Below are 14,670 nucleotides of genomic sequence, written 5' to 3'. Positions count from 1 at the left end.
AGCGAATTATTTGCTGGTGTACCATTAAATGATCTCGATCTGATGTTTGGCCAGCTGTAATATACTCGTAATTGTGCTAGTGCAATTTCATTCGCGCGAATTGCTGTTGGAAAATTGATGTTAAATTCAGGATTAATCGAGCTTAGCGAGATCATCGTTATCTTTGGTGGAGTTGTGTTGGTCACGATCTGCTGGAGTAATTCTGTCATTATTAATACTTGTATCTTTAATACCAGCGCAATTGTATACGCTGATCATCATTGAAAACTCAAAATCGGATATAATTCCATCATTGAGACTCGCTGATAACAACGAGGATAACCTCGTGTATGCAACAGTTGCTATGTGTAATTTTATCTTGTAATCGGATAATTTTTCATTCGTGCAAGTACATATTTTTTTTTGCAACGATATTAAGCACACCTGCAATTGTCGTAGTTGCACAAACACAAATAGTCACAGCTACTGGTGCCATCATTGTTACCGCGGATAATATTATTCCGCTTCCTGCAACAACAGCGGATACCGAATAAACAACAACGTCGATGATAACTAATCGTCGTTGATACTTTTTTATTTTTACTGTATATTGTTCGACTCGATCTTTCAACGCTGCCTGCCATTCACGCGCTTGATTGTACCTAAATCCTTGAACGTCGATAGCACTCATTATATTTTATGCCGTAACCAATTGAGGTGTTTCAGCTACAAATTCCAAACACCACCAGAAGGATGTTGCGGTTAATTTCTTATCAGCTGCTTCCAGAATAAATATTTCCTCGGTTCCGTTATTTAATATAACAGATACAACCCCGGAAAACCTGTCGGTGGAATGACGCCATGGAAACGTTGTAAATATTTCAAATTTTGCAGCACTAAACACAGACAGCCTGTACACGCCAGTGACTGTTGCGGTATATTTGATAGTATTATTTTGCTGCGACCATGTTGCAAATCCCGATGATACCGTGCATACGATGTTTGTGATATGCCCGGAAGTTATTCCGGCTGGGATTTTAATCAGACTGGTTTTATTAACGATTTCAGGAATTCCCGCCACGATGTTTTGCTGTGTTTGTTTGATCGTGTCTAGGTTAGTTTTGATATCAACGAGTTTCATGTCAACGGCGTGCGGAGTGCCGAAGAATTTATCTGTGGATTCGTCGGTTTTTTGAAAATTTCTTCGAAATCTTCCAAAAGCGCCTACGTGAACATCATACTCGGCTCGCAACGTGGATAATTTACCGTCTACGGTGTCAACATAATTTTTTGTTGCAGCATCTTCACCGGATGTTGGATCTCCCAAAACTACTATTTTATTTCCGTTCATGCTAAGTTCACCTGTCATTGTGTCACCGGTATTTTTTACGCGATTAGCAGCAGCTGCCGTAATTTGATTTCTGATGGTTGTAAACGATATACTTGAATCCCTGATTTTGCCGCTGTCAGTAAACACGGGTATATTATCCGTAACTGCACCAAGTACTCGTCGAACTATATCATTCCATCTGATATTGCTCGTTTTTAGTTTACCATGTCGATCTTGAAAAATAACAACCTCATCTGGATCAACTCCAGCCAGGTTCATAATATCAGCGAGGTCATCCTTAGTCGCGTACTTCGATAGATCAACGTCGCCGGGCTTTTTCTTAACACGTGAAGAAGATCTTCCGTAAATATCAACCATTATAATAAGACCTGTTGTTTAAAACGCTTTACGCGCAACGAATCGGTTACTTGTATAATCATGCACAACTTTATGTGGCGGCCTGGATGATTTTGATATAGCGTCGAGTACATTAATTACTTCACGACCGCATATTGGCGGATCTGTCATTGTTTGTGTGGGTAGCGTTGAATACCAAACTTTGGTTCTTGCGTGAAGTGGTGCAACATGCTTGATAAATTCAACAGGCGGAGCTAACCCGTATGAATCAAAATAAACGATTCCACGTAGATCAACCGCGTATGATACCCAATGAGTACCAGGTCCGGAACGTTCGTCGAGATTAATAATACCTGTTTCGAGTTTGTTTGGTTGTTTTGGTAATTGATCTCGCATGAAAACACCTCTAAAGGCTTTTATTTTTAATCGTTTAGCGGCATCAAGTAAATCAAAATTTGATGCTGGAACGTCTAACGTGGAAGCCTCAGGCCTCTTCCCCAACGAGATCCTGGCAATCTTAAGCCGCGTCCCTTTTTTTTGTATCCTTGCCCTGTTGCTTTCTTTAGAGCCATTCCAGCAGCTGTTCCAACAGCACCTAACGCGGCTGCTTTTGCTACGGCTGGCGCGGCAGCCGCTATTAACGCTGGAATAGCCGCAAGAAGTGGAAATATACCGCCTGTTTTAATTGAGTCTTTAACCGCACCCGCAGAGAGATTGAGTTTGACGCCTGTTTTTGATTATTTAGCGTCGTTGAAATGTTTAAGCTGGCGTTCTGATAATGATAGTTTATTTTGACCACCCGTGATCTGATCACGCTTTAGTGATATTTTCATTCCGCAGTTTTTTGCTGAATTTGATTGAAGGTTTTTAATCTGACCGTGAGTCAGACTGACACTAACGTGTTGATATGGCATTTTATGATAATACTCGTGTTTTTAAATAACACGATTAAAGATTTTCCACTGGTGCATCAACGACTCTCATTCGACCACTACCACCTTCAAGCTTTAAGATGTATATCAACGACAGATTGTTTTGATAGATCAAGATGTTCCAGTGAGAAATAATAAATCGGATACAAGGTTCTGAAATCATATTGTGATATTTGCAACCCAGTATCTACATTTTGATCATGTCCCATAAATGACATCAAACGATGATATGCACGTCCTACATGATTTTGTGCATAATTTAGTTGTATATTTTCTGTTGGTTCTTGTTGTCCGTTTATCCGTAAGGAAATATTTGTGAGACCTAGTTGGTTAAATATCATATGAGAGTGAGTTTGTGAGTTTAAACGATTAGTTTCCTGAAACGCAATAAAAATATGCCGTGGTGCAGAAACACCTTGTTGTGATGCTATATGCCATGTAAACTGACCGTTAACGTTAGTTTGCATACTATCTGTGCTTGTTATCAACCATGACAACAAGGATTTACCACCTGTGTCCATGAAAGAAATCAATTTTTGTTCTTCTGCGATCGTTGGAGTCATTACCGGCATCCACAGTGAAAGTTTCGATAATATTACTTTACCAGCATCACCAACAGGTCTCCACAGAGCGTCGTTATCATTAACTTTTCTTACAAGAACAACCGTGTGTCTAGCTCCAAAAATAACCCTTTTAACATTCCTACAAAATCCAAAAATGTGCGATAGTGGAATTGTACATGAAAAACCTCTATTGTCTCCTGACAACATATTTCTACGCGTTGCAAATTCCAAGTTGAAATTTGGGTTAGCACCAAGAACCACTGGCCACACAGCAGCATCAGCGGTATCGGTATCGTTTCTTGGTCGTCTTATATTATACGGATTGCTTTCAGGGTGATCGGAGTTATCTTTCACAAACATCATTGTGGGACCTACTGATCTTGTATAATCATCAGAATATCTTGCTAGACCAATTATTGTTGTAGCAAGGTCTACATCTTTCTCAATCGATTCAATATTTTTTCCATCAATCATATACGTGGCACTATCAAATAATGCCATGATCCCGTTGTTGACAAAACCAACTTTTACTGCATCTGCGTAATTAGTATCATCCGTTTTTATAATTGTACCTTCTACCTCAATAAAGGCCTCAGCGGGTAAAAAGTATCTACTTGTGTCATGAACTTGTAGTTCAATTCTTCCACGTTGATCTGGTACTCGTGCGTCATAAGAAAAAACTGATAATCACGTACCGATTCATCTTTAAGGACAGGTGCTTCCATGTCAAATGCTGTGTCGGATACGCGCTTGAACATTTTATTATAATTATTTCGTCTAACACGTTGATTACCGCGTTCGGAAAATTCCACCTCGGGAAGTTCCACTTCCGGATATCAAACTTGAGATATTATTTCCCGATTCACCGAGTCCCTGATCTGCTAACGCTGCTAGTTTTTGATTTGCAGCTTGATTTATTATTTTACTTACGTCTGCGGGCATAATATCAGTACTTGCCAGTTTCACTGGTGGTTGTCGTTTTCGTCGCAATAATCGTGCTAGTCTATCTTTGATCGCCGAGAACGCCTTACCAGCAACATTGACAATTGCTCCAGGAGCTTTTTCACGAACAATATCGATAGCTTTCATCGATAATTGTTTTGCAATAGGTGCTGCTTTTGGAGCTATCCTTGTGAATAATCCCCGAATGACATCACCAAGTCCATCTCCGTAAATAACCCTATAGATTGGTAATCGTGAGTTTACCGCTCTGACCTGTACGGATTTACGATGATTATTATATATGATCATCTTATTTTATTTACTATTTATCTAATCGCGGTGACTAATCATCAACGAGCTCATCAATAAGTTCTCGGTAAACGCCGATATCCATGATACCACCTTGAAATAGTCGCCGGCAAATATCAGCTGCTTCATTGGTTATTTCTGTTGAGTTATTTCCTGCACGTTTCCCCCCTATAAGAACCTCTAACCGTGAGACGTCATTGAGGATATTATCAGGACAAACAAAATTATTTTCTCCTGATGCAGTCAAAAAACCACTTCCTACAGCGCCAGGAGGATCATCGTCAGGATCTCTTTCTTCTGTTGTCTCTGTGTCTTTAGATAAGAATCTTTTTGCTTTTTTAAGATACTTCTTTTTAAGTTTCGGCAAAGAAGACTGTTGTTGTTCTATCTGTTGCGGAGGTGGAGAAGACTGTTGTTGTTCTATCTGTTGCAGAGGTGGAGGAAGTTGATACTGAGAGAGTTGTTCTTGTTTTAGTTGTTTCATTCTCTCTTTATAAAGTCTTTTTACTTCTTCATGAAGACTTTCGTATTCTGGACCTCTAGCTTGTTTTTTGTTGTAATATACGCGATATATCCATTTAATAAAATTATCATCATTTACTTTTTCATGACGTGGTTTTAAAATACTAGATTTATTAAATATACCAAATAATATCATTTCAGGTAATTTTTCTTTTTCAGTATTTCTAATATCTTCAACAATTCCTTCGTTAAATCTTGCAATCAATTCTAAGTTTTCTCCTACTGGTTTGGATTCAGATGCATGTTTTTTTCTCACGTCGGCGACTTCAGTACGAAGTTTTCCAATACCTTCAAGTATTTCTTCACCGACAGGTGGAGGTTGAGCTGCAGCTATATCAGTTGGAAGATCTCGTAAAATCTTTTTTGTCTGTTTAGTTCTTCTTGCTATTTTTTCAGTCTGCGCCGCAGTTTGTTTTGATACCGGAAGAAGATCTTCTTTGATGACTGTTGTAACTTTTTCAGTAGCTGCAGTGACGGGCTTAAACAGTTTTTTAGTTTCTTCTTCGTACTCAACTTGAGCTTCTTGCTGCGCTTGTAGATTTTTTCTAAATGAATCTCTAACAGGAAGAAATTTTTTAATTGCTTCTAATCGTTCTCGAGCTATCCTTGCAGTATGAGATTCCGGATGTACCATTTTATTATAACATAATGATTTAATTATTATAACAGCAGAAGGGGTGATGATTAAATTAAACTGATATCATTCATATAATGAACAATTGTACGTGGCTGCGTCAAGGAACCACTAACAAATGTGATAAAAATGTCGTGGAGAATATTGTAAAAAACATAATTATCTTATAAAGAAAAACCCTCATGCTGGTTCACGAAGATGTGTTGGATGTAACAACGGCGTTAGAGGATTATATCAGATTTGCAAAAATTGCGGCGGAGATCGATACAGAAGTTTGATGATATATTATAAACACAGAAAGAACATAAATCCAAAAATAGAAAAACCACCATCAGAACTTGAATATTACTTGAAACATAGAACAAATAAAGATGAAACAGATGAAGATGAAACAGATGAAGATGAAAAGAAAAATATTCATCAAACTTAAAATTTCTTCACAACATGGATAGCAGCAGAGAGGGTTCGTCTACAATTCTGTTTGGGACAAACAATAATCGTAGACGTGGTATTGACCTCTATGAGTGGTCACTATTTTTTTTGGTCCAAACACAAGGGTGACCACTCCCTTAAGTGGTCTGTTCACCCTCTCTGCTGCTTTGTGTGTTCATTTAGGTTGTCCTCCTGAGTCTCATGGCTTGTCTATTTAAATGAATCATTCGTGTCTGTTTTCTTTGCTGCAGATACAAATCACATGCACACAAGCTTTACACAATAGCTGAAAGCTGTATCCCGAGAATATGCGTACTCTTGCATGTTTGAATGGCACGGACAATCCACAAATCAAAATTAGATAATGGAAGAATGAAAGAATAATAATTGAAAGTTACCTCAAATGGGTCAAATACACACATATGTGCGTTTTCGTTTGACCAACACAGTTCTGAAAAAATCAAAAGTAGTGAAGTAAGATCGTCTCTAACTCACAGAGAACCAGTATGTTTTTACTCTGTTCTGGACATGGGACAACGGACGGAAAGTTTACCTGACAAACATATAAGTCATCTACAATTCGTACTAAAGAAATTATGTCCCGGTAAAGTTATGCTCTGAGTTAGTTAAGAATTTGGTTTTGTTTTGCGAGATTTGACGCCGTTTTTAACCACAAGATAGGCTATACATAACAGCCACTATATTTGGTGGTGATTTGACCTTGGGATAAACCAGTGACACACTTGAACATACAGACGAACTTTCTCACGTATCCACTTTGGTCGAACCGAGGCTCGAAAACAAGCCAACGGAGGTGACATGCAAATAATCTGTAATTAAGGCGAGCGCTTTTGATCACCCCGGGCCACCAGTAGTAAAGGAAATATCTAATGAGAATGTTGTAGCGGGATACTACTAAAAATAATTAATAATGTGAAGAATTACTGGGGTAAACATTATGACAGAAATTGTGTATGGATGATGACATTATCGTTCCTCAAGTGTGCGTTCTACATGGGTCCACCCCGGGTTAGATTCAGTCGGTAGAATCTCGACGGAAACGACCAATTGCCCAGTCAGATTATGGTGGTTGGATAGTTCCCGTTGATTTTGTTGCGAATGTGACTCTTGTGATTATTCATTCATTTAATCAATCATAGAATTCACCAACACTTTGAGAGTCACCAATCTTGCATGCCAGGAAACAGATTACATGTTTGGGTTGACATCGTAATTTCTTTTCATTTCCCAAATAGGCAGGTTTAACCGTTCTTCCAGAAAATCAATTAATTTTTTATTTTTGTAAAATGTTATCCGAGCACTTAATAAATCTTTCCAAAAAGGAACACATATATTTTTTGTATTGTTCTTAGTTTCTTCGAGTACTCCTTCCCAATATCTGTTTCATTTCCCGAAGCAGTTTTATAAACATATCATACAAGCAATTTAAAAAAAGAAATATTCTTCTAATCCAGGATGATTTCAGTGCTTGAATATAGTTCTTTAAATTCTCCATACATTCTCCAACCTTTTCATATATTTTTTGAAACAATTATACCCGTTGGATTCTCTCTTTTAATTCAAATAATGTTAAAAATTAAGATCGTCCCTTCTCCAATTAATGTCCTGCAAGCCTGATCATACCAATCATACCAATCTTCCGATTTTTTTGAAATTTTTTTATACCTCCTACCCGTATTGTTTGATTTTATCATAATTTACATTGAGGCCTGATGCTGATGCTGAACATTCTAATCGTTTGAGAACGGAGTAGAATGATTTTTAGGAACTGTCAAGGAAAAAATATTGCGTCAGCGGCAAAGCTGTGCAACTTTATATTCTGTATAATAAGCTTTTATTATGGAACAGAAATGTTCATCAAAGGTATGTTTCGGTTTTCACCTAATAGTATTACATTATATTGAAAACGTGTTTATTTTGCACGTCACAAAAAGGCAATTCAAGTTCTAATTAATGAATGAATTGTATTGTTTGTCATTGTTTCTTGATAAAATAACCATATAAACTGTAAACGCTTTCTTAAATGAAGTATATCTTTTGATGCTGATCTTTAATTATTTTGACAACTTGTCTACATACATGTTTATTTCTACTAATTTAGTCCGTTATTGAATATGAAAATGCATTTTCATTGCTGTTGCGTCTTCGCTATTGTTGTAGCGTTTTCCGTGACATCAACGACAACATCGACGAATGAAACTCAAATGCCGATGACCCACCTATCTCCGGGAATGTATGCTCCATCCTACCCGACATTTCCGCAAATGGCTGGAGGTTATTTGCCCAGTAATGCGGCTATGAACAACCCGTATGGTGCCCCACTATCAATGAACAATCCGCATGGTGCCCCACAACCATCCTACGAAAACGTTGCCAGGAAGTAATCGACTTTTGAAAGAGGGGGAAAATACAATTTTCTGTAATTGTTTTGTAATGGTACTTAATATAAGGACAATAAAATAGTAATTATCACCGCTCTACAAGAAATTCATAATGTATTGTGCGGCAGCACTGTTCTGCAACTATTCTCATTATCTAAAACGTGTGTCAAACAGGGGCAGACTGGATTACAATTTGACTAGCCATGCTATAAACAGGGCAGACTGCATTACAATTTGACTAGCCATGTTATAAACAGGGCAGATTGTATTTCAGTTTGACTCTTTATTCTTATATCGTGCCAACCCCAGCCCCCATTTTAGATTCATTTACATTGGGCAGGATTGTTGGAAAAGTAAGTAAATTCATTAACAAAACTTCGGAAACGTTTGTGCGTTGCAGCTGTGTGTTGTGTAGGTATAGGATATAAACTTTTCCTCAAAGAATATTTTGCCAAAATGATAACAGTCGTTATTTGATTCAGTATTTTGCTAGCTAATGTCTTACAAATTCATTTTTATTTCTCATGGCTACACTTATAATGATTTAGCTTAAGATTCCGCACTTTGCATTAAGTACAATCCGTTGTTTTCACGTGACGTCACAAAACGTGTGTACTTCCACATCCGCCATGTTGAGTCCTTAGCCCCGCAAACCGACACCTAATAACATTGTTCTTCCTGCATAATTACGAAGACACGTCTCATTTTGTGTGTAAGAATATAATAATACATCGCATTCTGTTGTTCCTGTCAACCGCACGAGACCGAATGCGTGACGTTTCAACCTTTTTTCTTCAAGTAAAACATTTTAATTTCAACCATCTTTGTTATTCTTTCATAAACACATTAGATCGATCAATAAACAAACGCGTACACAAATGGGTACACAAACAAGTAAAAACATGTAATGATTTTCAATTTTCATGGGCTGAAATTAATCAATTGGTTATCGTTCAAGTTAAAAAGCTAATTTTTAATATATAATTTCATATTTCTAAAAGCATTTCAGGAATACTTCGTTTTGACATTCGACACAAAGTCATGTTCCGTTAGGCACGTGTTTCGTTTGAACATTTCCACCACAAATACAATATCTGACCATACTAATTAAAGTGTTTTGTCAACAGTCTTTGGCACAAACACTTGTTGACGCGAAAAGAATTTGTACATACATGTTCTGGCATAAAACACATGCTATGAAATTTTAATTCGTAACTGATATTGAATCCCTAAAATCATTGTCAGCAAATACTCTTTCAAGATTAGGGATATGATACGAAACGCTTTAAAAATGTCAGTATTGTCTGTTAAAAAAAAAACATTTCTATTTGATAGCAATTTGCACGATTATGGTGTTGTGATTTGGATTTTTAACGTAGCTTTAACAATTTTTAAGTCATATCGCTACGATATCTGCAATGTGGCAGTTTATAGTGATGTCTAGCACTGGGGCATCATGCCGTAGACATGTAGCATGATGTCCCACCCAGTCACATTATCCTGACACCGGGCCGACCAGTCCTAACACTAACCTCTTAATGCTGAGCGCCAAGCGAGGCAGCTGTTAGTACCGTTTTTGTAAGTCTTTGGTATGACTCGACCGGGGATCGAACCCACGACCTCGCGCATCCAAGGCGGACGCTCTAACCACTAGGTCACCGGAGCGGTGCACGATTATGGTTCAACTTCACTATTCTGTCTTTCAATATAATCAAGGGAACTTCCAGCTTTATTTTTATTTTCATGCTCTAGGGCAATTAATTTCAAGTATAATCTATGTATCCTTTCCATGAAGTAAATGTCCTTGTCGACAGTTAAATCAGATTAATATCTTGAATATACATGATGACTAATGTTGACAAAGATTTGTTAGGGACTCAAGATGGCGGCGCAAGGTGCGCGCGCGTTGCATTGTGGGCACTTGCGTACTCAATAGTGACGTCTGTGAAAACAATCCATTGTCTTCAACTAAACAAAAGTTAATATATGAGTGAACAAAGCGGGGCAGCAATTGTGCACATGGTTAGAATCTTGGAGAAAAGAAAAATGTATCGATAATTTTAGTTCCTATCTGTTTATATATCAATGTGATCAAGATAATACAGCTATTTATGTTTTATGAGATATGTGTTAGTAGAATGCAGTCAGATACATTACAGGTTGCTCATCTCTCTTTTTTTATCTTTAATTATAACAGATGCAATTCATATCACGTCTGGCCAAATTATAAGCTGTATTTATATAGGTGGAAGAAAACAAAATTAAATAAGAAACTTTTCGTAGTTTTATGAGGATGAGACTTATTGGAGAATTCAGTTTTTTGGTTCGTACAAGAGAACAATCACGAAGACTAATTTATTTCAAGCGTTTCCTGACATGCCTGGTATTAGAATCACAAGTGACAGATAGTTGTCAATGTATGCGTTAAAAGCAACAAATCTTTTCCTGTTCAACTTGGGGCACGCTATGCAGCATCTTGGCAAAAGAAAAACGCTTCATGAGGCAAAGAACGTGCTTTGTAAAGAGGCGCATTGGCTGACTTTACTTGCAACTTAAGATAGCGTGGGGCATGCGCAAAGAGTAAATTAATCTTTAACAAAATTGCAACCGTTATTTTTTACATTCTAATATGACGTATACCAGTCTAGGTCCTTTATCTTGAAGTTACTTTAGTTCATGCAGGATCAATGATTTTCACTTAGTAATTCTTTGCATGTTGCCTCTATACTGATAATATATTAATCGGTTAAAATTATCGTATGCTGCTACTGATTTTTTTATTTATAACTATACAGTATTCTAATTACAGTATGAATTGGTTTTAAATTTCTGACTGTTCCTGTCTGAATACTATTCAAGGAAAACAATCCAATCAAGACAATGCACTAGTCAAAACAAACACAATCAACTGCATGCGGTGGGTATTATGGGAAGGCCAGCTTGATCGTTTACAATCAATTTTAAGACTTACTTTTGTCGGTATTTGCAGCTCACGTCATGCTTTAGTTCAGCTAAATACCTCATAGTGATCAATTCAGTGAATTCCAGCACCAGTTAAATAATGTTTTAACACGCATGAAAGATGTGATGATAATTTAAAAACAGTTTATTTTGCTGTCTTGAAAGAACCAAGGTTAGAAGTAAAAATGTCTTGCTATAAAGCAGCTCAAGAGCACAATGCTTATTGAATATTTATTACTGATCTATTTCTGATTATTGCATGTAATATTAAACTGCTTTAAACTTTATATTACCACAAAACGTCCTGTTTTTATTACTTCCCTTGGAGGCGCCGCGTAGGCTCGGTTGTTACGATGCCGCATTCGCGGTTGAAAGGGTGTGGGTTCGAATCATGCCATCGGGTCCGCAAGGACAGGATATCCTAGTTCAAAGTAATTTACCTTAATTTCCTAGCCACTACCAGCCAGCGTGTGTTCCGGTGCTGTTAAACATCACACAAATATATAAAACAGCTGCCTTGTTTACCATATTGTCATTAACATTTTTATAAACATTACTGTTTCAGCATTTTTTTAAAAAACAAAGCAAAAACGATTTATATTAAAACGCTTTTGTTTTATGTTTTTATATAATACTCATTTTTTTCTCTATTTTTTGTAGCATGCACTAATTTATCATGATACTGATTCACTGTAAGTTGATTATGGGAGTTTATTTTAAATTTTATATTTTTTTTCAAATTAAGCTCTCATTAAGTAACAGTCATAAGCAGAGTTCAACATAACGGAAACTGTAACTCTGTCGGGTTCTACGACTGTTATGTTGCTCTAAACCAGTTTGAAAATAATGTTAATGATATCATCGACTCTTTGCATTTAATCTTCTCGCATCTATATAAGAAACTATTACAAATGAAAATTAAAAAATGAGGCGACAATCAATGATTGTTTTCTTTTTAACACGAAATTGAGAATCACCAGAGCAGCAATATTGGTATTATTTTGAAAATGATACTCGTTACTAGGCAACTAAGACATGACGATATATAACCAAGTACAACACAAATATTGATTTATTGTGCATAACATAAATAATAGCAAAGTGATACATTGCAATGATTTCACCAGTTTTTAAGGAGGTGAGAGAATACTTAACGAGTATATTTATTTACACATTTTCGATAGGACAAGTGTGTTGTCAAGAGTTGTTACAAACTATCATAACAGAGTACCTTTTTTTAATTATTAAATGGCAATCTTTTTTAAGCGCCAAAACAAAATATGCAACATATAAGTAACATAAACCCTAATAATTATAACCAAGTACAACACTTGATTTATAGTGCATAACATAAATAATGGCAAAGTGATACATTGCATTGATTTCACCAGTTTTTAAGGAGGTGAGAGAATACTTAACGAGTTCAACACGAAACGAGTAATTTCGGCATCAATGGATAATGTATATTTATTTACACATTTTCCATAGGACAAGTGTGTTGTCAAGAGTTGTTACAAACTATTATAACAGAGTACATTAAAAAAATAGCAATCTTTTTAAGCGCCAAAACATAATATGCAACATATAAGTAACATAAACCCTAATAATAAGATAGTGAAGACAGTACGTTATAAAAAAGGAATAAAGTACGTATTTGATATGAGTCAATCCACACATTTGTATTTGGATAAATATGATAAGAAAATGAAGATATTGTGAATTTATCAATATCAGTCTACAATTATTCAACACATAAAACTTCAGAATTTAGGGATGCGAACGGTATATTTAAAACAATAATTGGTGGTTCTAGATGAGATGTTTTACAACTAACCAGCATAATGGAAACATTTTACAAAATATAAAAATATTCATTCGTTTGTAAATTGATCTTTGGATTTTTAAAATGATTGGTTTCATTTCTTTTTTGTTGTTCATTGAAGTAACAATACGTGCCATAGGCAGACTCTTATGATGCTGTATACTATCGTTGTTCTTTCTGGAAACGTCCAGTTTGGGATTTTAAAATCTGTTCTTGTGAACATTTTCCACATTGAATGCCAGGAACTCAGCTGGATGCTCTGTAAGATTTAGTGAAGGTATGTTTTAAGAAAATAAATCAAGTGACAATTTGATTTGCAGTTTAACTTTAAGAAGCGAAATTAATCTCAAATTGAATTATCTAAACAATTTAATTACATTTCCTGTGCGTGGAGAATATAAAACATACTTCATTGCCACGAAACCTTAGCCTGTTACAAGCCATGTCAAAATAGCGTCTCAAAAAATGTAGGGAGTAAATCGGAGAACGTCAAATAGAAAAACATAATGGTACAAATGAAAACAGCACACTGGAGTAAATAAATGAGGTAACGGTATCACTGGTCCAGGGACTTAAGGGTTGTTTCGATTTTTAAATTTGTTTAGGGGATATAAAAGTGAGTATCAATTACATATATAATTTATAATATGGTGTGGGGACTAGGCCATATATTTTTTTCTGTTGCTTTTTTATATGAATAATCCAGAAATGTTCTGCATAGAAATATGCGATTTTAAGTTGGAACATAAATGACTTGCTTAAACCGGATGAAATCTTTTTAAAGAGATGGATTCGTCCATGAACGAAACACACATAATGTCTTGTACCAGGATTTCTTTCTAAACCACAAAAAAAACCAGCTGAAATGAAAACTATACATATTTAATATCCAATGATAGTAAGCTAATGCTTAATGCGAGTATACAGTTTATGTCACTTTCGGCAATATATACTACGTGTTCAATATGACGGAACACGTGGCCATGTTTGACACTTGTGACCGGAACTTCCGTTTGGGCTGGATCGTCAATCAGATATTTTGTTGACTTTATTGATCTAAATTCGTAATTCTAAATATGAATCCGTTTCCTTTAACCATAAACAAGGTTAACATAACACAAGTGCAATAGTTAAAGGTGAACTAATTTTTTGTTCACAGTACCGAAAAGTATACCATATAGTCAAATTTTTAGCGTGCAAAATCATCACATGTGCAAAACAGCAAGCAATTAAAAGATGCCAATAAATTCTATGTTGTCATAGAACACTGTTGGACAATGCCTTTAAAATTAACATTCAGATTTGCACCAATGAGTCGATCAACAAACTTCCGAATGGTTTCCATTCGATCTTTACGCGTGTAGTTGTGGATGATGACGTCATCGATGTTTGCGTTATAATTATCTAGCACAGATGTTTCATGTTCACCAAACGCGGAATGTTGAAAGAGAATTTTTTATATCATAGGACATCACTTTATATTGA

At 36.1% G+C, this 14,670-nt stretch overlaps 1 protein-coding gene across 1 annotated transcript in view; it reads left to right on the top strand.

Moving 5' to 3' along the window:
* LOC149788943 (uncharacterized) overlaps window positions 1-11,650 on the top strand; it is a 60,118-nt gene extending 48,468 nt beyond the window's left edge. Inside the window, exon 4 of the mRNA XM_089975086.1 lies at window positions 8,182-11,650. Within this exon, the coding sequence (XP_089831212.1) occupies window positions 8,182-8,405 (224 nt within the window). The 3' untranslated portion in view covers window positions 8,406-11,650. The remainder of the gene's footprint in view (window positions 1-8,181) is intronic.
* Window positions 11,651-14,670: the final 3,020 nt, after the last annotated feature.

This window comes from Sinohyriopsis cumingii, chromosome 11 (genome assembly GCF_028554795.1).
Source record: "Sinohyriopsis cumingii isolate HCF-2022 chromosome 11, ASM2855479v2, whole genome shotgun sequence".
NCBI classification, from domain to species: Eukaryota; Metazoa; Mollusca; class Bivalvia; order Unionida; family Unionidae; genus Sinohyriopsis; species Sinohyriopsis cumingii.
This window is presented reverse-complemented; position numbering and strand designations above follow the sequence as displayed.